The following is a 25862-nucleotide window of genomic DNA, read 5'->3' as shown; positions in this document are numbered from 1 at the left end:
TGGAAAACACATGAATAATCCACCCCTTGCTTAGCATGTCATCAAGAAATAACCAAAAAATAGCCAACCAGCAGACCTAATGGCTGCTCTCTCTATTGAGTAGCCATTTCTCAGTTTCTTTACTTCTCTTTTTTTTGAGACGGAGTCTTGCTCTGTCGTCCGGGCTGGAGTGCAGTGACCGGATCTCAGCTCACTGCAAGCTCCGCCTCCCGGGTTTACGCCATTCTCCTGCCTCAGCCTCCCGAGTAGCTGAAACTACAGGCATCCGCCACCTCGCCCGGCTAGTTTTTTGTATTTTTTAGTAGAGATGGAGTTTCACCGTATTAGCCAGGATGGTCTCAATCTCCTGACCTAGTGATCTGCCCGTCTCGGCCTCTCAAAGTGCCGGGATTACAGGCTTGAGCCACCGCGGCCGGCCAGTTTCCTTACTTCTCAATAAACTTGCTTTCGCTTTGTGGATTTGCCTCTAAACCTTTCTTATGAGAGATCCAATAACCAGTTATTGGGGTCTGGATCAGGACCCCTTTCCAGTAACAAAACAACCCTGTCCAAGCAGGAGGGCAGCCCTGTCAGACTAACCTATGAATAAGTGCAACTCTAATCAACCTCCCAACAAGCTAGTCCTAGCACTCCTACCGGGAACACAATGGGGCAAAAATAGCTAAGACAGCTGGCTGGGTGTGGTGGCACATGCCTATAGTCCCAGCTACTCAGGAGGCTGAGGCAGGAGGATCACTTGAGCCCGCAAGGTCGAGGTTGCAGTGAGCTGTGATTGTACCACTGCACTCCAGCCTGGGTGTCAGATTAAGACCCTATCTCAAACAAATAAAAATAAAGTAAATTTTTAAAAAACAGCTAATGGGCCAGGTGCAGTGGCTCACGACTGTAATCCCAGAGCTTTGGGAGGCCAGGTGGGTGGATCACCAGGTTGGGAGTTCGAGACGAGCCTGGCCAACGTAGTGAAACCCCATCTCTACTAAAAATACAAACAATTAGCTGGGTGCAATGGCGGGCGCCTGCAATCCCAGCTACTTAGGAGGCTAAGGCAGGAGAATTGCTTGAACCCGGGAGGCAGAGGTTGCACTGAGCCGAGACCACGCCACTGCACTCCAGCCTGGGCAACAGAGAAAGACTCCATCTCAAAAAAAAAACAAAAAACAAAAAAAACAAATAGCTGATAGCTAGACGTGATGGCTCACGCCTGTAATTCCAGCACTTTGGGAGGCAGAGGTAGGCAGATCACTTGACGTCAGGAGTTCAAGACCAGCCTGACCAACATGGTGAAACCGCATCTCTACTAAAAATACAAAATTAGGCCAGGCAGCCAGGTGCGGTGGCTCACGCCTGTAATCCCAGCACTGTGGGTGGCCAGGGCGGGCAGATTACAAGGTCAGGAGATCGAGACCACCCTGGCTAACACGGTGAAACCCCGTCTCTACTAAAAAACACAAAAAATTAGCTGGGCGTGGTGGCAGGTGCCTGTAGTCCCAACTACTTGGGAGGCTGAGGCAGAAGAATGGCGTGAACCCAGGAGGCAGAGCTTGCAGTGAGCCAAGATTGCACCATTACACTCCAGCCTGAGCAAAAGAGCAAGAATCAATCTCAAAAAAAAAAAAAAAAAAAAAAAAAAAAAAAAATTATGCTGCGCATGGTGGCTCATGCCTGTAATCCTATCACTTTGGGAGGCCAAGGCAGGCCGATCACCTAAGGTCAGGAGTTCGAGACCAGCCTGGGCAACATGGTGAAACCCCATCTCTACCAAAACACAAAAATTAGCCAGGCATAGTGGCAGGCACCTGTAATCCTAGCTATTTGGGAGGCTGAGGCAGGAGAACTGCTTGAACCCAGGAGGTGGAAATTGCAGTAAGCTGAGATTGTGCCACTGCGCTCCAGCCTAGGCGACAGAGCCAAATTCCGTCTCAAAAAATATATATAAATAAATAATAAAAATAAAAATACAAAATTAGACGGGTGTGGTGGCGCATGCCTGTAGTCCCAGCTACTCAGGAGGCTGAGACAAGAGAATCGCTTGAACCCGGGAGGCAGAGGTTGCAGTGACCAGGGCAACAGACTGAGAGTCCATCTCAAAAATAATAATAATAATAATAATGAATGAATGAATAAATAAATTTGTTTACTAAAAATAAATATAAAGGCTGGGCACAGTGGCTCACGCCTGTAATCCCACCACTCTGGGAGGCCAAGGCAGGCGGATCACGAGGTCAGAAGATAGAGACCATTCTGGCTAACACAGTGAAACCTGGTCTCTACTAAAAAATACAAAAAATTAGCTGGGCGAGGTGGTGGGCGCCTGTAGTCCCAGATACTCGGGAGGCTGAGGCAGGAGAATGGCGTGAACCCAGGAGGCGGAGCTTGCAGTGAGCCGAGATCACGCCACTGTACTCTAGCCTGGGCAACAGAGTGAGACTCCGTCTCAAAAAATAAATAAATAATAAATAAATAAATAAAACTAAAACTAAAAACAACAGCTAAGACAGCTGACAGAGGAAGAAAGGAGAGACCCTGCCCCAGGAAGTGCCGCCAGGCCATGGCAGTGGGCAGATATTTCCATGGAACTGGGTCGTTTTCCCCAGGAGATGGTAGCTGATAAGAAACACACTGTGCAGAGGTCCCTTTTACATATCAAAATGTTAAATAAAACAAAAAGAATAATGATCTTTTGATACTGCAAAAGCCTCTTCCCCTTCCCAGAACAGCCCAAACCACACACAGAGAGAAAAACTAGAAAGTGCGTAACAGTTTCAAACAATGCAGTGCCAACGCTGTCAGCAGTGACGGAGAACCACTGAACCAAGATTAAGCGAGGCCGAAATCCCGGGAGGCGAGAGCCAGCCGGGCCACGTCTGTTCTGGGGTTCGGGTCACTGATTTGGCATCCCTGTGGGGCTGAAGAGAGTTCCCAAGAAGCTCCTGAGTAGGCAATGCTTGTGCGAGAGGACAGGACATTCCAGCACAGCAAGGGAAGGCCCTGGCCCCTCCTGGGCAGCCCCTCCCTGAGGGTGCAGGAAGACCAGCAGCGCAGGACCCTTGGGGACTCTCTGAGCACTTCTCAGTGTTTCTGGCCCTTGGGTCGATGAGATTCTCTCCGAAACAACCTTCTGTCCCTCAAGCAGGGACCATGGTCTGTCCCTCAGGCACTAGGCATAGAGCCCGGCCATTAGGCCTCCACTTAGTGAGTAAAAGAGCCTCGAACAGGAGGGTTGAACAATGCCGTGGTGGGGGGATGCAGCCACACCCCACACATGATGAGACAAGACAGGTTACCCATCCTGACATAGGCAGGCGTAGGGGGAGCTTAGACATGTGGTCACCCCTGTATAACACCCGACCCACTGTTCCTAGCTGGACTGTCTCTTCCCAAACCAAGTAAGCCCCAACCGACCATGGCCCCGACAACATCATCCCCACCAAAGAGCATAAATACCTTGTCATGCTGCCGCAGGTACTCCTCACAGGTACGGAGCGTCTCCACCGGCCGCACCTCCCCGAGGCAGCACAGGGCACTGCAGACCTGCTCCTGCACCAGGGGGTCCTTATCGGTGATGGCATCCAGCAGGGTGGAGGCCAGCTCTGCAGTGACAAAGCCCCGTTAGCATGCTCAGGCCCAAGCACCCTCTCCTATCACACCTCAGCTGCCACTCCTGCAGTGGACACGCCTGTAGCCTCTGAGGATCACAGACACAGAGCAGGAGAGGGCACAGCTGCCTTCTCTCTTGTGTAACCTCTCTCCGCCTGTGCTGCTGCGAGGGTCAGGTGCACTGCGGGGACAGGCTGTGGAGCTGCAGGGCTCACATTCCAGCTGCCCGAGGAGCTGCCTGGCCGGGACACACTATTTAGCACATCAGGGTTGAGCGACACAGAGGACACAGCCTGCCCTCCCACACAGGCAGGCAGGAGGCTGTTCTGGTCCTGACCACATGGCCTGAGCTTCCTTGAGGACACTGGCTCACTCACCAGCCGGACTCTTTAGGAAGGCTCCCTGAGGGTCTGTGCCCGGGCAGCCTGGGATTCCCCATGGCCCCACTGCCCACATATAGCCCTTGACAGGCAGGTACTGGGCAGAGGGTCCAAGACCCCAGCAGTAAGAAATACATGAAGGAATAAAGATATAGCCTCATCCCATGGCTCTCAGCCCCCATGGACCAGAGCTGAATCAAGAAAATCATGGAATAAAAGTAGTGCTCTACAGGCAAGGCCAGGTGGTTCCCTATACACGGGAAAGGGCAGGCCAAGCATCCCAGGGACTTGTGCCAACCAGCCACTCCACCCCAACGAGACCCTCCAGGCTGGTTTGGGGATGTCCCTTCCCTTTTGCTCCAGCAGCACCACACCCAGGCTGCCAATGAGGACATCCCAGGAGGCACCTGCTGGGGCAGAGGAACACACAGGCATCAGGGCATGACTCAGTCTCCCTCTGGGAAGGGATTCCTTCCTGAGCAGGAAGCTGGACTTTTAACAGCCCTCCATTTCCAAAGTCTAGTAGTTAGCCAAACAGGCTGATCCAAATCAATGAGATCTGACTGTACCTAACGCCACGTTCGGCCAGTAAAGCAAACTCGGCCTGTGCTGAACTAGGTCTGCATCTGCTTTTCCGCTGTGGCCATTCACATGTGGAAGCGCCAGGTCTCACGTGCTCTGGGAGCCTGTCTCCTGAGGGCAGTGAGGCCCCGCCCCCTCCCTCTGAGGGCAGTGAGGCCGCGCCCCCTCCCTCGACCTCACCTTCTCACTGCTTTGCACTGCCCTGGCTGGGCAGCTCCCAGGCCCCACTTGTACTCATAGACTCTTCTCACCACCCCACCTCCACCTATCAACACCCCAGTGCGCCGGGCGCGGTGGCTCAAGCCTGTAATCCCAGCACTTTGGGAGGCCGAGACGGGTGGATCATGAGGTCAGGAGATCGAGACCATCCTGGCTAACACCGTGAAACCCCGTCTCTACTAAAAAATACAAAAAACTAGCTGGGCGAGGTGGCGGGCGCCTGTAGTCCCAGCTACTCGGGAGGCTGAGGCAGGAGAATGGCGTAAACCCGGGAGGTGGAGCTTGCAGTGAGCTGAGATCCGGCCACTGCACTCCAGCCTGGGCGATAGAGCGAGACTCCGTCTCAAAAAAAAAAAAAAAAAAAAGACCCAGTCTCAAAAAAACAAAAGAAAAGATTGAGGCCCTGCATAGTGGCTCATACTGTAGTCCCAGTGCTTTGTGAAGATGAGGCAGGAGGATGATTTGAAGCCAAGTGTTCAAGACCACCCTCAGCAACACAGCTAGACCTCATCTCTACAAAAACTAACTTTAGGCCGGGCGCGGTGGCTCAAGCCTGTAATCCCAGCACTTTGGGAGGCCGAGACGGGCGGATCACAAGGTCAGGAGATCAAGACCATCCTGGCGAACACAGTGAAACCCCGTCTCTACTAAAAATACAAAAAACTAGCGGGCGAGTGGCGGGCGCCTGTAGTCCCAGTTACTTGGGAGGCTGAGGCAGGAGAATGGCGGGAACCCGGGAGGCGGAGCTTGCAGTGAGCTGAGATCTGGCCACTGCACTCCAGCCTGGGCGACAGAGCAAGACTCCGCCTCAAAAAAAAAAAAAACAAAAAAAAAAACTAACTTTAAAAAATAGGCTGGGTGTGGGCTGGGTGCAGTGGCTCACACCTGTAATCTCAGCACTTTGGGAGGCCAAGGGGGATGGATCACCTGAGGTCAGGAGTTCGAGACCAGCCTGGCACACCTGGTGAAACCCTGTCTCTACTAAAAATACAAAAATTAGTCAGGTGTGGTGGGGGGCACCTGTAATCCCAGCTGCTCGGGAGGCTGAGGCAGGGAGAATCACTTGAACATGGGAGGTGCAGGTTGCAGTGAGCTGAGATCCACTGCACTCCAGCCTTGGTGACAGAGCCAGACTCCATCTCAAAAAAAAGAAAAATAAATTAGCTGGGTGTGATGGCACATGCCTGTAATCTCAGCTACTTGGGAGGCTGAGGTGGGAGGATGGCTTGAGCCCAGGAGGTCACTGCACTCTAGCCTGGGCAACAGAGTGAGACCCTGTCTCAACAAACAAACAAACAAACAAACAAAGGCTTGAAGGACACCCTAGTCCCTTCAGCACCTCCAGTCATGAGATGACACAGCAAGAGACTCCATCTATGAGTCAGAGAACAGCCTTCCAGACATCGAATCTGCCGGCGCCTTTATCTGGGACTTCCCAACTGCCAGTACTGTGAGAAATACATTCCTATTATTCATTAATTACCCAATCTAAGATACTTTGTTGCAGCAGCCTGAACAGCCTTTGAAGACTGCTAATTTTTTTTTTTCTGATGAACATCTGGAGAAAGCATGTTCATTCAGCAGTCACTCCAGGAGGGCGCGGTGGCTCACGCCTGTAATCCCAGCACTTTGGGAGGCTGAGGCGGGTGGATCACTTGAGTCCAGAAGTTCAAGACCAGCCTGGGCAACATGACAAACTCTCATCTCTATGAAAAATACTTCTGGGCATGGTGGCGTGCACCTGTAGTCCCAGCTACTCAGGAGGCTGAGGTAGGAGGATCACCTGAGCTCAGGAGTTTGAGGCTGCAGTGAGCCATGATTGCACCACTACACTCCACCCTGGGTGATAGTGGGAGATCCTGTCTTTTTTTTTTTGAGATGGAGTCTCACTCCATCGCCCAGACTGGAGTGCAGGGGCACGATCTCAGCTCACTGCAACCTCCACCTCCTGGGTTCAAACGATTGTCCTATCTCAGACTCCCGAGTAGCTGGGACTATAGGCACATGCCACTACACCTGGCTAATTTTTTATTTTTTAGTAGAGATGGGGTTTCACCATGTTGGTCAGGCTGGTCTCAAACTCCTGACCTCAGGTGATCCACCCGCCTCGGCCTCCCAAAGTGCTGGGATTTTAAGTGTGAGCCACAGTGCCCAGTTGACCCTGTCTTAAAAAAAAAAAAAAGTCGGGCCGGGCGCGGTGGCTCAAGCCTGTAATCCCAGCACTTTGGGAGGCCGAGACGGGCGGATCACGAGGTCAGGAGATCGAGACCATCCTGGCTAACACGGTGAAACCCCATCTCTACTAAAAATACAAAAACTAGCCGGGCGAAGTGGCGGGCGCCTGTAGTCCCAGCCACTCGGGAGGCTGAGGCAGGAGAATGGCGTGAACCTGGGAGGCGGAGCTTGCAGTGAGCTGAGATCCGGCCACTGCACTCCAGCCTGGGCGACAGAGCAAAACTCCGTCTCAACAAAAAAAAAAAAAAAAAAAAAAAGTCAAACAAAACCTTCAGATCACATCCTGAATGCCATATGCTTTTCTGAGTCCCAAACTCAAGGCTAGTGTTGGGGAGGTCTACACCTGCCCCATCACCTAACCTGCCCAGAACCCACGCTGGCTCCCAAGTGTAGGAACTCCAGGCACCATTGGAGCTGGTAAGAGCCTTGGCCTGCCCTGACCCAGAGGCAAGAGAGGCCTCACACACGGCCACCCCCAAGCCCCATGCACTCACTCTTTATGGAGGACTCAGCCATGTCTGTGGTTTCAGCTTCCTTCACCCAGTGTGAACATGGACAACTTCTTCTCCAATCTGGAATAACCAAAATCACAAGATTTAATTCATAAGCCTCAACGATATCTGAGTTTAAGCCTCAACGATATCTGAGGGCAATTACCATTTCCGTGTAAAACACACAATTTAATTTAATTTGTTCTGGGGGAAACATCTCTGTCACATTTTCTTTGAGCCATTCAGGGAGGGCAAAAGTCACCATGATCCTCAGCAGTTTCCAACACTCCTCCATCCCCGAGCAACCATCAGTCATGCCAGCGCCTCACAGGCCTGCACAGGCTTGTCCACAGCTGGCCCACAGGCGCCTCGCCACCATCAGCCCCAGCAGGAGTAGACGCACCTCCATCTAGAGCATCCTCCTCCACACCGAGGAACTGAGCACGGCCACACCGCTTTCACACACTGCATGCCATGCGCCACAGCATGCGACGATGGTCCCAAAGAATCGGGTCCAGCAAGTGTCCAAGTTCCTTCTGCCTCTTCACCATGGGCACACACTCAAGTCCTGCATCATGCTTTCTGAGGACCTGGGTCATCAGAGGGGCTGCAGGCCCACCATGAGCGTGGCAGCCAGCATCCTAACAACTCACATTCTCTGTTCTCTGAGCTCCCACCAGCCCCTTCATTCCCTCGATCACCTCCTGTCTACCATTCCTTCCTAACATACTCCAGAGAAAAACGAAGGAGAGACGCCATGACCCACCCTTGACCAGCCAGGACACCTCCCTGTGCTGTGCACACATGGGTTGGAGATGAGGTAAGAAATCATGGAAATCTTGGCCGGGAGCAATCATTCATGCCTGTAATCCAGCACTTTGGGAGGCCAAGGTGGGCGGATCGTTTGAGGTCGGGAGTTCAAGACCAGCCTGGCCAATATGATGAAACTCTGTCTCTACTATAAACACAAAAATTAGCTGGGCGTGGTGGCGGGCACCTTTAGTCCCAGCTACTCAGGAGGCTGAGGCATGAGAATCACTTGAACCTGGGAAGCAGAGATCACAGTGAGCCAAGAACACACCACTGCACTGCAGGCTGGGCGACAGAATGAGACCCTGTCTCAGAAAAATAAAATAAAAGTTCTAGCACTTTGGGAGGCTGAGGCAGGTGGATCACTTGAGGCCAGGAGTTCAAAACAAGCCTCGCCAACATAGTGAAACACCATCTCTACTAAAAATACAAAAAAATTAGCCAGTGTGGTGGCTCACGCCTATAATCCCAGCTACTCAGGGGGCTGAGGTGGGAGAATTGCTTGAACCTGGGAGGCAGAGGTTGCAGTGAGCTGAGATTGCACCAGTGCACTGCACTCCGGCCTAGGCAACACAGCAAGCCCTGCCTCAAAAAAAAGAAAAGAAAAACAGGGCCAGGCACAGTGGTTCACATCTGTAATCCCAGCACTTTGGGAGGCTGAGGCGGGTGGATCATCTGAGGTCAGGAGTTCAAGACCAGCCTGGCCAACATGGTGAAATCCCATCTGTACTAAAAAAATACAAAAATTAGCTGGGTGTGGTGGCGCGTGCCTATAACGCCAGTTACTCAAGAGGCTGAGGCAGAAGAATCACTTGAACCTGCGAGGCAGAGGTTGCAGTGAGCTGAGATCATGCCACTGCACTCCAGCCTGGGCAACAGAGTGAGACTCTGTCTAAAAAAAAAAAAAACAAACAAAAAAGAAAAACAAAAAAACATATTCCATAGAGATCCCAAGCTGTGGAAGTGTTAAGAGCTGAGGAGGGCAGTGACCCTCAGGCAGGGCAGAAAACCCATGAAAGTGCCCACAGCACACACTTCCCAGAGACAAGGGCACGCCTGACGTGGAGCATCAGAAGCCAGAGTTCCCAGGCCTGAGCTGAGCAGGAGAGGCGGAGGAGCTGGGCTGAGCGGCTGGGATCTGGGACCAGTGGCTGTGCCCTGCAGGTAGCCAGCACTGCTCAGCTCCACCGTCCAGGAAGAAACCAGTGGAACCAACGCCAGTCCACGACTGTGCAGCACCCCTTCCAGTGCAGCAGCCATGTTCACCCAACTCAAACAGGAGCTAACAAAACAAATGAGCACACGGGCTTGGACTTGTCTGCTCCAGGCCCAGGCGAGAAACACAGGACAACTAAAAAACTGGATGAAACGGCTGGGCACGGTGGCTCAAGCCTGTAATCCCAGCACTTTGGGAGGCCGAGACAGGCGGATCACGAGGTCAGGAGATCAAGACCATCCTGGCTAACATGGTGAAACCCCGTCTCTACTAAAAAATACAAAAAAAAAAACTAGCTGGGCAAGGTGGCGGGCGCCTGTAGTCCCAGTTACTTGGGAGGCTGAGGCGGGAGAATGGCGTAAACCCGGGAGGCGGAGCTTGCAGTGAGCTGAGATCGGCCACTGCACTCCAGCCTGGGCGACAGAGCGAGACTCCGTCTCAAAAAAAAAAAAAAAAAAACTGGACAAAATACAAGACATCACTGTTTCTCAGGACAATGGACATCAGAATATGAAGGACAGTGAGGCCTGAGAGGTAGGAAATGAGGCATAGCCCCAAGAGCCCAGCTCACTGCCTGGAGAGAGGACCCAGGCTTAGGGCCCAGCAAAACACCTAGGCTGAAGAGACAGAGCGGGTAGTGCCGGCCGATACCAAAGCGGCTGGAGTCTGCAGTCTCTTGTACCAGAGAAAGTGTTGCCCAGAGAGAACTTTAGAGACCTGCAGCGGGTTCCCTGGGCGCTCAGCAAGTTACTGGTCAGCAGAATAATAGCCCCTAAGCTGCCCACACCCTAATCCCCAGAACCTGTGTGTATGAACCCTTACACGGCAAAGGGATTCAGTAGATGAGATTAAGGGTACAGGCCCTGAGACAGGGAGATTATCCCGGATTACCTGGGTGAGACCAACCTAATCACATGAGTCCTTAAAAGCAAAGAACCTTTCCTGGGTGGGTCACAGAGAAGAGACGGAAGAGCGGGGAGGAGAAATTTGAAGCGTAAGAAGGATTCACCCCACAACTGCTGGCTTGGAGGACGCAGGAGGGAGGCTCTGAGACGAGGAATGCAGGTGGCCTGGAGAAGCTGTGAATGGCCCTCAGCTGGCAGCTGACAAGAAAACAGGGGCTTCCGTCCTGCAGATGCAAAGAACCAAATTCTGCCAGGAACCTGAGACAGCAGGAGCAATCCTTCCCGGGGCACCAGGAAGGGAAGCAGTCCCCCGCGCCTGGGTTCGGGCTGGTGAGACCCTTGGCAGACTTCTCACTCCAAGAACTTTAAGGTACTAAATTTGTGTTGCTTAAGGCACTACGTTTGTGGTAATGTGTTGCATTAGCCTTAGAAAACTAACACAAATGCCTTGTATGAGAACAAACTATCCAAGGCTGCAGAAAGAGCCACACAAGGGGATTAGGAGAAGCAACATCCAGGGTTTCCACAGGGCCAGGAATGGGGCCTGCTCCCAGCAGCTGGAGTGGACAGTGTCATGACTCATGGAGCACCAGGCAGAGTGCTCAGGATTCCACCCCAGTCATCAACCAAATCAGTCCTAGACTAAACGTCATTCCGGTCTCACCTAACAAAGCTGAAAGAAAGGCCCGACAAGATCAAACTGTTCCCAAGTAACTTCGCCAGCTCCCAGCACAAAGCTCATGAATACTAACAGGAACACAAAAATATCCAGCACCACCAAGGCAAAAGCAATGCCTGGCATCCAAACAAAAATTACCAGGCGTGGGCCGGGCACGGTGGCTCATGCCGGTAATCCCAGCACTTTGGGAGGCCAAGGCGGGAGGATCACGAGGTCAGGAGATCCAGACGATCCTGGCTAACACGGTGAAACCCTGTCTCTACTAAAAATACAAAAAATTAGCCGGGCGTGGTGGGGGGCGCCTGTAGTCCCAGCTACTCGGGAGGCTGAGGCAGGAGAATGGCGTGAACCCGGGAGGCGGAGCTTGCAGTGGGCCGAGATCGCGCCACTGCACTCTAGCCTGGGCGACAGAGCGAGACTCTGTCTCAAAAAAAAAAAAAAAAAATTACCAGGCGTGCAAAGCAAGAAAATTCAACCCATTGTGAGGATGAACCAACCATCCTGACCCAGAAATAACACAAACGAAAGAGTTCAGAGACACAGATATTAGTTGTTAAAACTGTATCATATATTTGAGAAACTACAGGAAAGATTAAATATGTTAACACTAGGAGGTTAATGGCAAAAGGATGGGCAAAGAAAAACATGGCTGACAGTTACAAGAAAGCTGGAGTCACATTAGACAAAGTAGATTTCAGAAATACGAACTATCCTAAACACTTTTACCTGGTAACAGAGCTTCAAAATACACAAAGCCAAAACTAATAAAAATGCAAGGAAAAATAGACAAATTCAAATTCCAGTATAAATTTCAACATCTCTCTCTCCTTTTCTTTTTGACATGGAGTTTTGCTTTTGTCACCCAGGCTGGAGTACAATGGCAGGATCTCAGCTCACTACAACCTCTGCCTCCCAGATTTAATTGATTCTCCTGCCTCAGCCTGCCCAGGAGCTGGGACTACAGGCACGCGCCACCATGCCTGGCTAATTTTTGTATTTTTAGTAGAGACGGGGTTTCACCACGTTGGCCAGGCTGGTCTCGAACTCCTGACCTCAGGTGATCCACCCAAATCGGCCTCCCAAAGTGCTGGGATTACAGGTGTAAGCCACCGTGCCCAGCCCTCTGTCTCTGTTAGAACAAGTGAACAGAAAATTCGGCCAGGCAGAGTGGCTCACACCCTGTAATCTTGGCACTCTGGGAGGCTGAGAGGCAGGTTGATTGCTTGAGCTCAGGAGTTCAAAACCAGCCTGGGTAACACAGCGAAGCCCTGTCTTTACAAAAAATACAAAAATTAGCTGGGTGTGGTGGCGCATGTCTGTGATCCCAGCCACTCCGGAGGCGGGAGGATCACTTGAGCCCAGGAGGTCAATGCTGCAGTGAGCAGAGATCACACCACCGCACTTCAGCCTCAGCGACAGGAGGGAGACCCTCTCGCAAAAAAAAAAAAAAAAAAAAAAGTGTAAAAGAATTCAAGGCATACAAAGTATGTTCTCTGACCACAATGGAATTAAATATATCAATAAGAGAACGATATCTGAGAAATCCCCAAGAGTTTCAAAACTATTTAATATGCTTTGAAATAATGCATGGGTCTAAAAAGGAATCAAAAGTGAAATTACAAAGCATGCTGAAGTGAATGAAAATGAAACGACATATCAAAATTTGTGGAAACTTACAGCATTAAATGTCTTTTTAGAAAAGAAGAATGACTAAAGTATACAGAGAATGTGCAGGAAAAAAAGAATGAGTTCAACTTCTACCTGAAGAAACTCAAGGCGGGGCAAGGTGGCTGGCTCACGCCTGTAATCCCAGCACTTTGGGAGGGCAAGGTGGGTGGATCACTTGAGGTCAGTTCGAGACCAGCCTGGCCAACACAGTGAAACCCCACCTCTACTAAAAATAGAAAAATTGGCCAGGCGTGGTGGCTCATACCTGTAATCCCAGCACTTTGGGAGGCCGAAGCACATGGATCACCTGAGGTCAGGAGTTCAAGACCAGCCTGGCCAGTATGGTGAAACCCCATCTCTACTGAAAATACAAAAATTAGCTGGGCGTGGTGGTGTGTGCCTGTTGTCCCAGCTACTTGGGAGGCTGAGACAGGAGAATTGCTTGAACCCAGGGGGTGGAGGTTGCAGTGAGCCAAGATAGCACCACTGCATTCCAACCTGGGCCACAGAGCGAGAGTCCATCTCAAAAAATAATAATAAATTAATTAATTAAAAAAAAGAAATAGATGGCCAGGCGCGGTGGCTCATACCTGTAATCCCAGCACTTTGGTAGGCCAAGGCAGGTGGATCACTTGAGCTCAGGTGTTCAAGACTACCTGGGCAACATGGCGAAACCCCACCTCTACCAAAAGTACAAAAATTAGCGGGACATGGTGGCACACGCCTGCAGTCCCGCTACTCAGGAGGCTAAGGTGGAAGGATCACTTGAGCCTGGGAAACAGAGGTAGCAGGGAGCCAAGACTGCACCACTGCACTCCAGCCCGAGTGACAGAAAGACCCTTTCTCAAAAAAAAAAAAAAGAAAAGAAAAGAAAAGAAAAGAAATAGGCAAATCCCTTAAAAGACACAAGCGGCCAGGCGCGGTGGCTCAAGCCTGTAATCCCAGCACTTTGGGAGGCCGAGACGGGTGGATCACGAGGTCAGGAGATCGAGACCATCCTGGCTAACACGGTGAAACCCTGTCTCTACTAAAAAAAAATACAAAAACTAGCCGGACGAGGTGGCGGGGGCCTGTAGTTCCAGCTACTTGGGAGGCTGAGGCAGGAGAATGGCGTGAACCTGGGAGGCAGAGCTTGCAGTGAGCTGAGATCCGGCCACTGCACTCCAGCCTGGGGGACAGAGCAACACTCCGTCTCAAAAAAAAAAAAAAAAAGACACAAGCTACAAGCTATCAAAACTCAGTCACAAAGAGATAACCTAAATAGTCCCATAGCTAAAAAGAAATTGAACTTACAGTAAAAAACCTTCCCACAGAACCTAGATGGTTTCTCTGGGGAATCCTACCAAACATGTAAGGAAGAAATAATACCAACTATACACAAATTCTTCCTGAAAAAACTAAACAGAAGAGACTACTTCCCAACTGATTTTCTGAGCATTACTCTCATAGCAAACCCAAAGACCTTGTAAGAAAGCTATACAGGCTCATGCCTATAATCCCAGCACTTTGTGAGGCTGAGGTGGGTGGATAACTTGACGTCAGGTGTTCGACAGGAGCCTGGCCAACATGATGAAGCCCCATCTCTACTAAAAATACAAAAGTTAGCTGGGCATGGTGGCACGTGCCTGTAATCCCAGCTACTTGGGAGGCTGAGGCACAAGAATCACTTGAACCTGGGAGGTGGAAGTTATAGTGGGCGGAGATCACACCACTACACGCCAGCCTGGGCAACAGACTGAGACTCCATCTTAAAAAAAAAAAAAAAGAGAGAAAACTGGCTGGGCGTGGTGACTCACACCTGTAATCCCACTACCTTGGAAGGCCAAGGTAGGCAGATCACGAGGTCAGGAGTTCAAGACCAGCCTGGCCAACATGGCGAAACTCCATCTCTACTAAAAATACAAAAATTAGACTGGGCGTGGTGGCTCACACTAGCACTTTGGGAGGCCAAGGCGGGCAGATCATGAGGTCAGGAGTTTGAGACCAGCCTGACCAACATGATGAAACCCCGTCTCTACTAAAAATACAAAAAAATTAGCTGGACGTGGTGGCGCATGCCTGTAATCCTGGCTCATCAGGAGGCTGAGGCAGGAGAATCCCTTGAACCCGGGAGGTGGAGGTTGCAGTGAGCTGAGATCACGCCACTGTACTCCAGCCTGGGCAACACAGCAAGGCTCCATCTAAAAAAAAAAAATACAAAAATGAGCCAGGTGTGGTGGTGTGCGCTGTAATCCCAGCTACTCAGGAGGCTGAGGCAAGAGAATTGCTTGAACCCAGGAGGCAGAGTTTGCAGTGAGCCGATATAGCACCATTGCACTCAAGTCTGGAGACAGAACAAGACTCTGTCTCAAGAAAAAGAAAGAAAACTACAAACCAATATTCCTTATAGACACAGATGTGCAAATTCTTTTTTTTTTTTTTGAGACAGAGTCTTGCCCTGTCGCCCAGGCTGGAGTGCAATGGCGCAATCTCGGCTCACTGCAACCTCTGCCTCCCAGGTTCAAGCGATTCTTCTGCCTCAGCCTCCTGAGTAGATGGGATTACAGGCACGCACCATCATACCCAGCTAATTTTTGTATTTTTTTTAGGAGAGATGATGTTTCACCATGTTGGCCAGGCTGGTCTCAAACCCCTGAGCTCAGGCAATCTGCTGGCCTTGGCCTCCCAAAGTGCTGGGATTACAGGCGTAAGCCACCGTGCCTGGCCGGTTTTAATATTTTTCAATTCAGCTGATATAATTCACATCACTAATAAACTAAGAAAGAACAACCATATGATCATCTCAATAAATGCAGAAAAAGCATTTGTCACAATCCAGCGTTCACTTATGATAAAAATTCTCAAGAAGAGAAGGGAACTTCCTCAACTAGGAAGAGAAGGAAACCTGCTCAACTTGTTACTTAAGATAAACTGGCTGGGTGCAGTGGCTCACGCCTGTAATCCCAGCACTCCAGGAGGTCGAGACAGGTGGATTACTTGAGGTTAGGAGTTCGAGACCAGTGTGGCCAACATGGTGAAACCCCCATCTCTACTAAAAATACAAAAATTAGCCTGAGTGGTGGTGGGCGCCTGTAGTCCCAGCTACTCAGGAGGCTGAGGCAGGAGAATCACTTGAACCCAGGAAGCAGGGGTTGCAGTGAGCTGAGATCATGCATTCTGGCCCGGGTGACAGAGCCAGACTCCGTCTCAAAAAAAAAAAAAAAAGAAAAACACCTAAGAAAAACCTGTAGTTAACATCATACAACTGGCCCTTGAACAACACAAGTTTCGACTGCATGGGTTCACTTATACACAGTTTTGTGTCAATAAATATATTGGAAAACTTTCTGGAGATTTGTGACATGTTGAAAAAACAGACAAACATAGTCTAGAGATATCAAAAAAACTTAAGAAAATGTGAAATATGTCATGAATGCATAAAATATATGTAGACACTAGTCTATTTTATCATTTACTACCATGAAATATACCCAAATATGTTACAAGAAGTTAAAATTTATCAAAATATATATGTACACTTACAGACCCTACATGCTGCCATCTGCAGTCAAGAGAAATCTAAGCAAACATAAAGACACAGTATTGACAGGCCGAGCGCAGTGGCTCACGCCTGTAATCCCAGCACTTTGGGAGGGCAAAGCAGGCGGATTAACTGAGGTCGCGAGTTTGAGACCAGCCTGACCAACATGGAGAAACCCCATCTCTACTAAAAATACAAAATTAGGCTGGGCGCGGTGGCTCACAACTGTAATCCCAGAACTTTGGGAGGTTGAGGTGGGTGGCTCACAAGGTCAGGATTCAAGACCAGCCTGGCCAGCAGGGTGAAATCCTATCTCTACTAAAAATACAAAACTTAGCCGGGCATGGTGGTGGGTGCCTGTAATCCCAGCTACTCGGGAGGCTGAGGAAGAGAATTGCTTGAACCCAGGAGGCAGAGATTGCAGTGAGCTGAGATCGCACCACTGCACTCCAGCCTGGGCCACAGAACAAGACTCTGTCTAAGAAAAAAAAAAAATTAGCTGGGCATGGTGGTGCATGCCTGTAATCCCAGCTACTCGGGAGGCTGAGGCAGGAGAATCGCTGGAACCCAGGAGGTGGAGGTTGCAGTAAGCTGAGATCACGCCATTGTACGCCAGCCTGGGCGACAAGAGGGAAACTCCGCCTCAAAAAAAAAAAAAAAAAAGACGCAGTATTGAATCACAACTACACACAATTAAGTGTAGCACATACTGTAGTATTGTGGTATTTCCATAGCCACCTCTCATTGCTACTGCAGTGACCTCAGGCATTGAGTGTATCTGCTTAACACACCATGGGACGCCATCACCCCCGCGTGAGCAGTTTGCAGTAAAGCCTGTGGTTCTCCCACATTTTTCAACATGTTTAGTCAGTGCTTTGAGTGACATCAAGGGACCCGTACAAAGCGCCAGCAGTGGTGCTGGAAGTGTTCCCCACAAGCAGAAGAAAGCTATGACTTTACAAGAACAAGTTGAATTGCCTGCTTTGTACCATCGACTGAGGTCTACAGCTGTGGATCACTTGAGGTCAGGAGTTTGAGACCAGCCTGACCAACATGGTAAAACCTCATCTCTATTAAAAATTTTTTTTAAAATTAGCCAGGCATGGGTGGCACGTGCCTGTAATCCCAGCTACTCGGAAGGCTGAGGCAGGAGAATGGCTTGAACCTAGGAGGTGGAGATTACAGTGAGCCCAGATTGTGCCACTGCACTCCAGCCTGGGCAACAGAGCCAGGCCCCATCTCAAAAAAAAAAAAAAAAGGGCAGGCACTTTGGCTCACACCTGTAATCCCAGCACTTTGGGAGGCCAAGGCGGGCAGATCACCAGGTCAGGAGATCCAGGCCATCCTGGCTAACACGGTAAAACCCCATTTCTACTAAAAATACAAAAAATTAGCCAGGTATGGTGGTGGGTGCCTGTAGTCCCAGCTACCCAGCAGGCTGAGGCAGGAGAATCGCTTGAACCCGGGAGGCAGAGGTTGTAGTGAGCTGAGATCGCACCACTGCACTCCAGCCTGGGCGACAGAGCAAGAATCTGTCTCAAAATAAATAAATAAATAAAACAGAACTGCCATATCATCCAATGATCCTGAGTACGTATCCAGAGGAAATGAAATTAGGACCTCAAAAACGACATCTGCACTGCCATGGCTACTGCAGCACCATTCACAAAAGCCAAGATATGGAATCAGCCGAAGTGTGCGCCAATGGATGAATGAAGAAAGAAAATGTGGTATTTATTTAAAGAAAGAACAAAATAAAAATAAAACAAAGAAAATGTGGTATATATCACAATGGAGTATTATTCAGTCTTAAAAAAGGAGGCTGGGCACAGTGGCTCACACCTGTAATCCCGCACTTTGGGAGGCTGAAGCAGGTGGATCACCTGAGGTCAGGAGTTCGAGACCAGATTGGCCAATATGGTGAAACCCCATCTCTACTAAAAACACAAAAATTAGCCAGGTGTGGTGGTGAGCACATGTAATCCCAGCTAGTCAGGAGGCCGAGGCGAGTGAATTGCTTGAACCCAGGAGGCAGAGGTTGCAGTGAGCCGAGATCAAGCCATTACACTCCAGCCTGGGCAACAAAAGCAAAACTCTGTCTCAAAAAAAAAAAAGGAAGAAGAAGAAGAAGAAGAAGAAGGAATTCCTGTCATTTGCAAGAAATGGGATGAACTGAAGAATGTTATGTAAAGTAAAATAAGCCAGGAACAGAACGACAACCACATGATCTCTCACACGTAGAATCCCAACTTCTACGAAAAGTTGAACCCCTAGAAGCAGAGTAGAACTGTGGTTACCAGAGGCTGGCAGAGGCGGAGGACTGGGGAGATGTTGGTCACAGGGTCAATGCTTCAGTTAGACAGGAAGAATAAATTCAAGGGATCTATTGCACAACATAGATGACTAGAGTTAACAACAACGTGATATATACTTGAAAATTGCTGACAGTAGATTTTAAGTGCTCTCAGCATGAGTAGAAAGTACATGAGGTCATGGCCGGGAGCGCTGGCTCACGCCTGTAATCCCAGCACTTTGGGACGCCAAGGCAGGCGGATCACAAGGTCAGGAGATCAAGACCATACTAGCTAACGTGGTAAAACCCCATGTCTACTAAACAATACAAAAAACTAGCCGGGCGAGGTGGCGGGCGCCAGTAGTCCCAGCTACTCGGGAGGCTGAGGCAGGAGAATGGCTTGAACCCAGGAGGCGGAGGTTGCAGTGAGCCAAAATTGTGCCACTGCACTCCAGCCTGGCAACAGAGTGAGACTCCGTCTCAAAAAAAAAAAAAAAAATTTTTTTAAAATCAAAACACAAGGCAATTATGATAAACCAATCATAATATATGAGAAGATAACTTGCCTAATATTAACATAGTAGTCCCCTCTTATCTCTTATCCTGTTTTACTTTCCTTGGTTTCAGCTACCCATAATCAAACACAGTCCAAAAATATTAAATAGAAAAATTCCAGAAATGAACTCACGTTTTAAATTGCACGCTGCCCTGAGTATTGTCATAAATTGTTCTATTTTATTATTTGTTGTCAGTCTCTTGCTGTGTTTCATTTATAGTTACACTTTATCATAAGTATATAGGTATGAGACGTAGCCCTGTGGAGAGGGAAGGACTACTGTGTATGCAAAGGAGCTTGTGCACATCCCTGAGATAAACAGGAAAGAGAGCAAAGGACCTGCAGTTCTCAGAAGACAGAGAGATCGCCGGCAGACATATGGGGACTGTGCTGACTGCACCTAGGATGAACAGAGGCACTCAGCTGCCCTTCCAGAGTGGACCGACAGCAGTGCGACTCGGTGCTGTGGAAATGTTCCCTTGTCCCCGTCGCAGGGCGTGTGATGTGGGTGTGAACTGCTTCTTCAGTGCCCCGCTGCCCAAACCTCTAGGGGAGAACGGAGACACACAGGCTGTATCTAGGGGTGAATGTCTACAGCTGAAGTCCCAGTGGGCGTGTGTTCCAGGGTGCTCTTTTAGTTGCAGGCAGCTTGTGTGAGCCAGCTCAATTATACCCTTTACTTCTCACAAGGACAGAGGGCTTTCTGTATCCCAGGTTCTTGCCCCTTGGTGTAATGGAAGAATCGGATCACACCTGGGCTTGGAGAATGAGTGTAAAGTGTTATTGAGTGGAAGTAGCTCTAAGCCAATGGGGGAGCCCGAAGGCAGATGGTCTTCCCCTGGAGTTGGGCCGCTTGGCGGCCCCGGCTCTCCTCTGACCGACCGTCCTGGCCAAACTCCGCCTTGTCCAGCCAGTCGATGGCCTGCCAGCGTGCTGGCATCTGTTGGTGTTCTCTTCCACTGGTGTGCTCCCCTCAAGGTCCAGCTGCTTGTGTCTTCTTCCGTCAATCTGCTCCTCTCCATGTCCGGCTGCCTGTGTCCCTGCCTTGCTAGCGTCTTGGATTTTTGTTTGTTTGTTTTGGTTTTTTTGAGACAGAATCTTGCTCTGTCACCCAGGCTGGAATGCAATGGCACGATCTCGGCTCACTGCAACTTCCGCCTCCCAGGTTCAAGAGATTCTCTTGCCTCAGCCTCCTGAGTAGCTGGGATTACAGGTGCCCACCACCATGCTCGACTAATTTTTGTATTTTTAGTGGAGACAGGGTTTCACCATGTTGGCTAGGCTGGTCTCAAACTTCTGATCCACCTGCCTGGGCCTCCCAAAGTGCCAGGATTACAGGCATGAGCCATCACCCTCCGCCTGGGTCTCAGGTTTTTATAGGCACAGGAGGAGGGTATGGCAGGCCAGGGTGGTCTTGGGAAATGCAACATCTGGGCAGGAAGGCAGGAGTGCCTCTCCTCACCTAGGTCCGTGGGGGTGGAGCCCTAGCCAGGGACCATGCCCTACTCTACTCAGCACTTCCCTTCCCCCATTCCATAAGGGACCACGCTGTTCTCTTCCTAGCACTCCCGTATCAGCGGCTGGATAAGGGCTCAGTGGCAGAGCCAGTACGCCATAAGCAGGCACGGAAAATCCCTGTGTCCTGTCCCATCACCTATAAAAGGTGATGATCAGTGATGACCAGTACCTCTATTTGTAGGCTACATGGCAAAAAGCATCACAAGTCAAAGACTTGCAGTGAGGCCAGCACACAGTTGAACACCAAGAGCATCTGACGTGCTGAGGACAGGGGCCACTCGGGTGCTGGTGCCAGTAGCAGAGCCTGAAGAACAGCTGCAACAAGCCTCTGTGGCTAAATTTCCACTTTTCCACATCTACCTACAGATGCCCTAACACTAGTACACAGACATGTATGTAACAGGGATGTCAGAAAAAAGCCACAAATGCTAATCAGGGCTCTGGTTAAATTAATAAAAAGCAAACGAAGGGCAGAAGGTGGCAGGCAGATTTGATGAGGTCTTCTCTCCCTACATAGCACACATTTCTGTGTGAATGAAGGAGCTGCTTCCTTTTCATTTTATTCAACCACATTTGGTAAACACCCGCCAGTCACCATCACAGGCCCAGAGTTCCTGTCTTGAAAGCCCTCCGGCCACAAACAGTATGGCTGCCACACCCGTGCAAACAACAGAGGCACTGCGCTGGGTCCGAAGGGGTTGGGTGGGGGTGTGCGAGGCTGTGCAGGCCACAGGAACCATAGCCCAGAAGCAGTGGTGAGCCAGCCTGCGGGGCTGGGTGTGTGCAGGGAGAATAGGAGGTCACAGAATGCCCCACCCATGCGTCAGGTCCAAGGAACCTTCTCTCCTAGCACAGCAGCCACACAATCAACCTCCAAAGTCACCAACAAGGCCTGGGCTGATGACCCAGGGAAATGCAATCCCACAGCCCACTGCTCACAGTCCACCGAGAACATGGTTCCTCAATACAGGCCACACGAAGCTGTGTCACTGGTGTGCGTGCAAACCCCCAAAACCAGGTGGCCCCTCCAGCTCAGTGAAGAAAGCACATTTCTCATGATGGGCAGCAGTCCGTGTTCTCTGAGCACTGACTAGGAGCTCGCAAGAGCCACGGGAGCCTTTCCTGGTGCTCCTACCCCAAAGAGACCAAGCTGTGTGGACTGGCACAGGCAGGATGTCTCTACCCCGAATAACCAGCTCTGTGAAAGGGGGCTATGGGACAGAGGGCAGCAACCAGGCTTCTCTCCTGGGCCTCTGCGGACCCTGGGAAAGAAAACTAAGCACAGGCACCTGTTTCCTGACACAGGAGACAGCCACAAACTCAGGCAAACACACGCCCCACATCCTCCACCTCTGATCCCCTGGTGTCCTGCAGCAGTCAGCAATCAACACCAGCCAGTGGGAAATGATGAGGTGCAGGTGTCCACAAGCCACAGAGAGCATGTCAGTTTCAAGTTAACAAAGACAGCTCAACCTCAGGTCATTCCACTCTGACATCAAAGAGAGACCAGAGACACCTGTTCACGAGGACCTTGGGAGCCTGAGACTAAGCAGTGAAGATCCTGCTGACAGCAGCACCCCAGGGTGCTCAGACTGTCCATGCAGCCACGTCACAAACACGTACCACCGATGAAACATGCCGCAAAGAAAGATTCCCACACGCATCTCCATCCATGGTCATCGCACTGAGACCCAACAGCTCTAAACTCATCACCCTCACCTGACTTATCACCGGCCCTACCCTGCCTGCCTCCTACCGCAACGTGTGCGTTCACCACCATCCCCTTCCAAAGTGGTTCCTGCCTGCGGGGCTGTCCCCGACCCAACTCTGCTCACATCCCTGAGTTCGGCCACACCCCCGTACCCCTTTCTGCTTACCTCACTGCACTTGAGTTTATGGGTCTGTCCCTTCCCCACCTGAGCAGGCAAAGGAGCCCCTCCCCAGAGTGTGCAGGACCGAGCCACCAGCGCCCGCGGAGTGGTTTCCTCTGACCCTAACACTGCAGCTGCACTGACGCTGCCCGAAAACCCGACCCCAAATCGGCCGGTCAGCTCCTGCCCGGCAGCCCCTAAGTCTCACCTTGGCTGAGTGAGGGCTGGCTCCCCGCGGCCCTGCCAGCTCTATGCCCTGCACGCTATGACCAGTCATCCCCGTGACAAGGGACAAATCACCTTCCTGCTCGCGATCGTCAGAGAATACGGAAGGCATAAGGAGGCCGGGGCACGCCGGCTTTGCAGGCTCCAGGCGCATGCTTGGCTTCCCGGAGAGAGGACCCCCGGTGGCCCCATTTGGGGGAGAAGGGCCGGGGACCACCGCGCTCCCGGGGAGGGCCGGGCACCGGGGACCACCGGGCTCCCGGCAGGGGCGGGCACCGGGGACCACCGCGCTCCCGGGAGGGCCGGGTACCGGGGACCACCGCGCTCCCCGAGAAGGGGCGGTCGCGCAGCCGAGACCACTTGGCGGCGCGGAGGAGGAGCACAGCCGCACAGCTCCGGCCTCTCTTCCGGGCTGTGGCGCGGCGCACACCTGAGCCAAGGTCCCCGCGACACCCAGGGCCCTCCCAGCGCTCGCCCTGTGACCTTGGGGAGGCGCCTCCTGACTCGGCTTCCTCCGCAGCCCCGCCAAGGGAGCGGCCTCAGGCTCTCCAGCCCAGACTTCCCCAGGAGGCGCTTCCCCAGCGCCGCCGAAGGCTCATCCCCACCCGCCGTTTACCTGAGGAGCCGCCGCCACCTCCGCCGGGGCGCCGCCTTCCCGCCCAGCAGGGACCCGGAGTGGGCGGAGCCGCGCGCGCCGAGCCCGCCCTCGCTGCCTTCTGGCCAACCGCAGCCCGGAGCGCGGCAGTAGGTCCCCGCCCCCGAGCGATCTCTGCACTTATTGGTCAGGTGCACGTCTCTCACGCTCGCTCCACCGTGCCCACCTCCATTTGCAAAGCAAGAGTGCGCAGACTCGGCTTTCGCTCGGCCCCGCCCCCAGCCGCTCCTGGGCCACCGCCTCTGTCTGTTGAGCGCCAGCGCGGCCGCCACTGCGCAGGCGCGGCCTTCAGGCTCGTGACAGCTACGCCAGCCATCCCCGTGCCCCTGTCGGACGCACACAGCCCTGGCGACCTGCGCTCCCAGACGCCGGGGACGCGGGCTTGGCGCGGCGTTGCGGCCGCTCGCAAGCACACGCCCGCCCTGTCTACCCGGAAGCGCCCGCTGGAGGCCGCGGCACCGGGAGGGGGGCAGGACTCGCGGGGCCCTGCGCTCGCTGGGAAAGAGGCGGCCAGCGGGGTCCCGGGAGCTCGGGACGCGATAAGAGCGATGTGAGGAAGGAAAGCGCCCGCCGCGCGTCCAGGCTGGGCGTCGACAGAGGCGGAGGCGGCGGGAGCAGCGCAGGCAGGATGTCCACTCCAGGCCGGAGGGACTGGTCTCCCGCTGTGGGGACGGCGCCCAGGAGAGCGCAGGACCCTTCGCGGATGTGGGCGCGGCCCCTGCGGCGACTTCCCACGCGCCTGTGGCCCTGTCCCCTCCTGGTCTCGGAGTCGCCTCCGCGCCACGCACACAGCTGTGCGCGCGGCACAATCCCGCTCTCACTCTGACCACAAACAAACGGCAGCCCCTCCGCCAGGGAGCAGGCCTGAGTCTGCATTTTGCTCCCTAGGGCTCCACACAAAGCCCAGCACGGGATGGCTGCCCAGTGAAGCCCCGGGAATGAATTCAAGTGCAGGCAATGACGCGGATAATCGAGACTGCAAAGGGAGGGTGGACAGAGCCAATGGCCGTTCTGATCCTGCAGTCATCAATTGGCTTGACACTCGCGGGCTTCCGGCCGCGTCCTGGCACTGGTGGGAGCCGGGAGGGAGAGGAGGTGCGCCGCAGAGCCCAGAGGCTCAGCTACCCTGGGTCGGGACCACCTGGCTCCGGTTCTAGAGTGGCCGTTTCTTGCAGCCCCCACCTTTGACGAACTCCACCCTGCCCCCCGTGCCTCTCCAGCCCTTCTAACGCTTGAGCAACCAATCCCACCTGCTTAAATTGCCTGGAGCAGTTTCTCTTTTTTCCTCACCCCCAGGTCAATCACAAACCAGTTTGTTTTTTCTGAGGTCACCCAGGCTGGAATGCAGTGGTGCTCACTGCAACCTCAACCTCCCCGGGCTCAGGTGATTCTCCCACCTCAGCCTCTGGAGTAGCTGGGACCACAGAACACACCACCACACCTGACTGATTAAAATTTTTTGAAGAGACAGGGTCTCACTATGTTGCCCAAGCTGGGTTTTTGTTTGTTTTTGTTTTCTGAGACGGAATCTCGCTCTGTCGTCCAGGCTGGAGTGCAGTGGTGCAATCTCTGCTCACTGCAACCTCTGCCTCCCGGGTTCACACCATTCTCCCACCTCAGCCTCCCAAGTAGCTGGGACTACAGGTGCCCGCCACCACACCAGGCTACTTGTTTTTGTATTTATAGTGGAGATGGGGTTTCACCATGTTAACCAGGATGGTCTTGATCTCTTGACCTCGTGATCTGCCAGTCTCGGCTTCCCAAAGTTCTGGGATTACAGGCATGAGCCACTGCACTTGGCCCAAGCTAGGTTTTCTTGTTGAAATGAGGCCTCTCACTGTTACCCAGGCTGGAGTGCAGTGGCACGATCACAGCTCACAGCAGCCTTAAATTCCTGCGCTCAAGTGATCCTCTTGCCTCAGCCTCCCAAAGAGCTGGGACTACAGGTGGGCACCACCAAGTTTGGCTAATTTTTAAGTTTTGTTGCAGAGACAAGGTCTCACTATGTTACCCAGGCTGGTCTGAAACTCCTGGACTCAAGGGATCCTCCTGCCTTGGTCACCCAAAGTGCTGGGATTACAGGCATGAGGCACTGCACCCAGATCTTGTCCTTATTTCCTGTATCCCAGGCAATTTGCCAAACAAGGGATGAGGGTGAGCAAAGGAATATCAAACACATGTCTTGCTCTCAAGAAGCTCATGGTCCAAAAGGGATGAAAAAGTGTATTTTTCCAGTTCAGGCCAGCCCGTTCCAGGGCCTTTTCTGCAGCAAACATGCCACGTGCACCCACAGATCTCGGTAGGGGAGACTCCAATTCCCCAGACTCACTGGCCTGTACCAAGCACTGGCCCCTTGCAGACATTCCCAGGATGGCTGCCCATCAGGCAGCCCTGCCCTGCAGGCTCACAGCCACTGTGCTGTCCAGCTCACAGCAGAGACGA

The 25862-nt window shown here is 52.1% G+C and overlaps 1 protein-coding gene across 11 annotated transcripts in view; it reads right to left on the bottom strand.

The window, feature by feature from the left end:
- The window catches only part of MROH1 (maestro heat like repeat family member 1), a 118917-nt gene extending 95431 nt beyond the window's left edge, over positions 1 to 23486 (bottom strand). For 2 of the 11 annotated variants that reach the window (XM_033203061.1, XM_033203059.1), the window contains exons 1-3: positions 19284 to 19404; positions 7508 to 7585; positions 3445 to 3590 (exon numbers count right to left, since the gene is read on the bottom strand). In XM_033203061.1, the coding sequence (XP_033058952.1) occupies positions 3445 to 3590; positions 7508 to 7585; positions 19284 to 19365 (306 nt within the window). In that variant the 5' untranslated portion in view covers positions 19366 to 19404. The other 9 variants (XR_004435361.1, XM_033203055.1, XM_033203060.1 and 6 more) reach the window with 9 other exon arrangements.
- Positions 23487 to 25862: the final 2376 nt, after the last annotated feature.

This window comes from Trachypithecus francoisi, unplaced genomic scaffold (genome assembly GCF_009764315.1).
Source record: "Trachypithecus francoisi isolate TF-2019V2 unplaced genomic scaffold, Tfra_2.0 Lachesis_group7, whole genome shotgun sequence".
Lineage (NCBI taxonomy): Eukaryota > Metazoa > Chordata > Mammalia > Primates > Cercopithecidae > Trachypithecus > Trachypithecus francoisi.
This window is presented reverse-complemented; position numbering and strand designations above follow the sequence as displayed.